The sequence below is a fragment of the Myotis davidii genome, unplaced genomic scaffold (assembly GCF_000327345.1).
Source record: "Myotis davidii unplaced genomic scaffold, ASM32734v1 scaffold135, whole genome shotgun sequence".
NCBI classification, from domain to species: domain Eukaryota; kingdom Metazoa; phylum Chordata; class Mammalia; order Chiroptera; family Vespertilionidae; genus Myotis; species Myotis davidii.
In genome coordinates, this window is record NW_006289813.1 from 9,925,262 (window position 1) to 9,927,222 (window position 1,961).

The 1,961-nt window shown below is 56.3% G+C and overlaps 1 protein-coding gene across 1 annotated transcript in view; it reads left to right on the plus strand.

Annotated features, from left to right (window-relative positions):
- The window catches only part of IRX1 (iroquois homeobox 1), a 4,417-nt gene extending 3,249 nt beyond the window's left edge, over positions 1-1,168 (plus strand). The window contains exons 3-5 of the mRNA XM_015563121.1: positions 2-28; positions 377-449; positions 726-1,168. Of these exons, the coding sequence (XP_015418607.1) occupies positions 2-28; positions 377-449; positions 726-783 (158 nt within the window). The 3' untranslated portion in view covers positions 784-1,168. The remainder of the gene's footprint in view (position 1; positions 29-376; positions 450-725) is intronic.
- The last annotated feature ends 793 nt before the right edge of the window (positions 1,169-1,961 follow it).

Genomic DNA, 1,961 nt, shown 5'->3' on the forward strand with positions numbered 1-1,961 from the left:
TCGTCCCGCAGCAGCCCGGCGCTCCCAGGTATGGCCCTGGGAGCGATTTTCCAGTCCTGGACCAGGAATCCTGAGCCTGGGCTGATCGTGGGGCGGGAGGCACCGGCCCGGGAGGGAGAGACGCAGTGGCCACAGAGCCCGGCTGAGCAGTAACCCTCATTTGAATTCGGGGAGCCTGGCCAGGGCCCTCGGGCACTCCCGAGAGAGCTGTGCGCTGTCACCACAGTCCTGCCGGGAGGAGAAGGGGATGTTTCTTTTGGAGACTGCCCCAGTGGCGGGAGGGAATGAGTTGGGGAGGAGGCCTGCGCACCTCTGCCCCCATCCTCACCCCCACTTGTCTCCCGGTCCTAATTATGCCTCTCCCTCTCCCTCGCAGAGAGAGACATTGTCCCCAGGCCGGACTCGCCGCCACAGCAGTTAAAGTCGCCCTTCCAGCCGGTGCGCGACAAGTGAGTGCCCTTTGCTTTACCACTGGTTCAGGGAGGGAGCAGGGTTGGTTGGCGGTGGGGTCGCGCAGTCAGTGTTGAAGGGACCTTGTACGCCTGCCTAAGAGGCCCGGCCAGCTGGGTCCACCCGGGTTTCTCCCGAGCCGGGAGCCGCGCGGGCCAGGCGACCCGTTGCCCCGCCCCCCGGGCGCTTGGCTGGCTGACCCAGCGATGCCGGGTCCCAGCGTCCATCCTCTGACAGTGCCTTTGCCTTTTTGTCTTGCTGTGTTTTCCCCGCAGCTCGCTGGCCCCACAGGAGGGAACGCCTCGGATCCTAGCAGCCCTCCCGTCCGCCTGATTCAGGGTCTTCTTTTAGTTTTGCGGGGGGAGGGGGGAGGAGTTTGGGAGGGAGGGGATGAGGGAGGAATTAAGACAAATATTTCAGACTGGTGTAAAGAACAAACATGGCAACGACGTCAAATGACTCCCGTCCATCGCTTTCTGCAGAAAGGGGCTCGTCCCCGCCGAGCTCGCTGGAGTTCAGACAGCTGGCTTCCGCCAGCGACTGGGCTCTGGTGGCTGTCACCAGGCTCTGGTTGATTATCGGCTGGGTAAATGCCCCCACGTGCTTGTGTCTTTTTTTTTCTTTCTTTCTGTATATAGAGTGATTTCAGATTGTAAATAGCGCGTCAGCGAACTTGTCTAAATCATATATTTTTGTCTAATAAACTAAATGAAATGAAGCCACTGCTCCCTGCTGCTCTTTGTGGCTGTGGGTTCCTGAGTCCCAGAATTCTTGCAGGGCCCAAGTGCCCCAGGCGTGGGGAGGAGAGGCTCCTCGGAGAGCTCCCACCCAGGTGGTGGGTGTTTCTCAGTCTTGGTTGTTGAATCTGTGATATTGTCATTAGGGCAGTTTCTTGTTGACAGTTTGATTCTTAACAACTCTTACACATATATATGTGGGACACCCCTTTCTCAGGACAAAAATGAGTTCGATTTTAGTCCGTTTCTAAACCGATTTCTTAAAGTGGGCAACAGTGGTGAAAAAATTTCCAATCTTGTCCCCAAAGGGGAACTTGAAATTTGAAATCAATGTATACTTCGTTGTCTCAACTGCATGGTTGCACAGGTCTTTCATGGGTAGAATGAGGACGTAATGGAGTGAAATTTTGCTTTGAATGTATTTTTAGTTATTTGGCTAAAATCAAACGTGGAGAAATTGGAAGACTTTTTAAAACTCTCCTGATGGAGAGCGGGGATGCAGGGTAGGGGTGTTCTCTGGGCGTGTGAGCTAGGCGACTGGGTAGTGGTGGTGGGGAGAAAAAGAGGGGAGGTTTTGGTCTTCAAGGGACGCCCCCTTTAAATTGCTGCGCCCTCGAGGGGGTGCAACGAGTGAGCGAGCCAAGGACCAAATAAATCCCCAGAGGTTCTAGGCGGGGCCTTCAGGCAGCTGGGAGTCACGCGAGAGACAATGCTGGCCCGCTCCGGCCTCGCGCGCACGCGGGAAGGCAATGGCCGGGAGGCTCGGGACCGCGT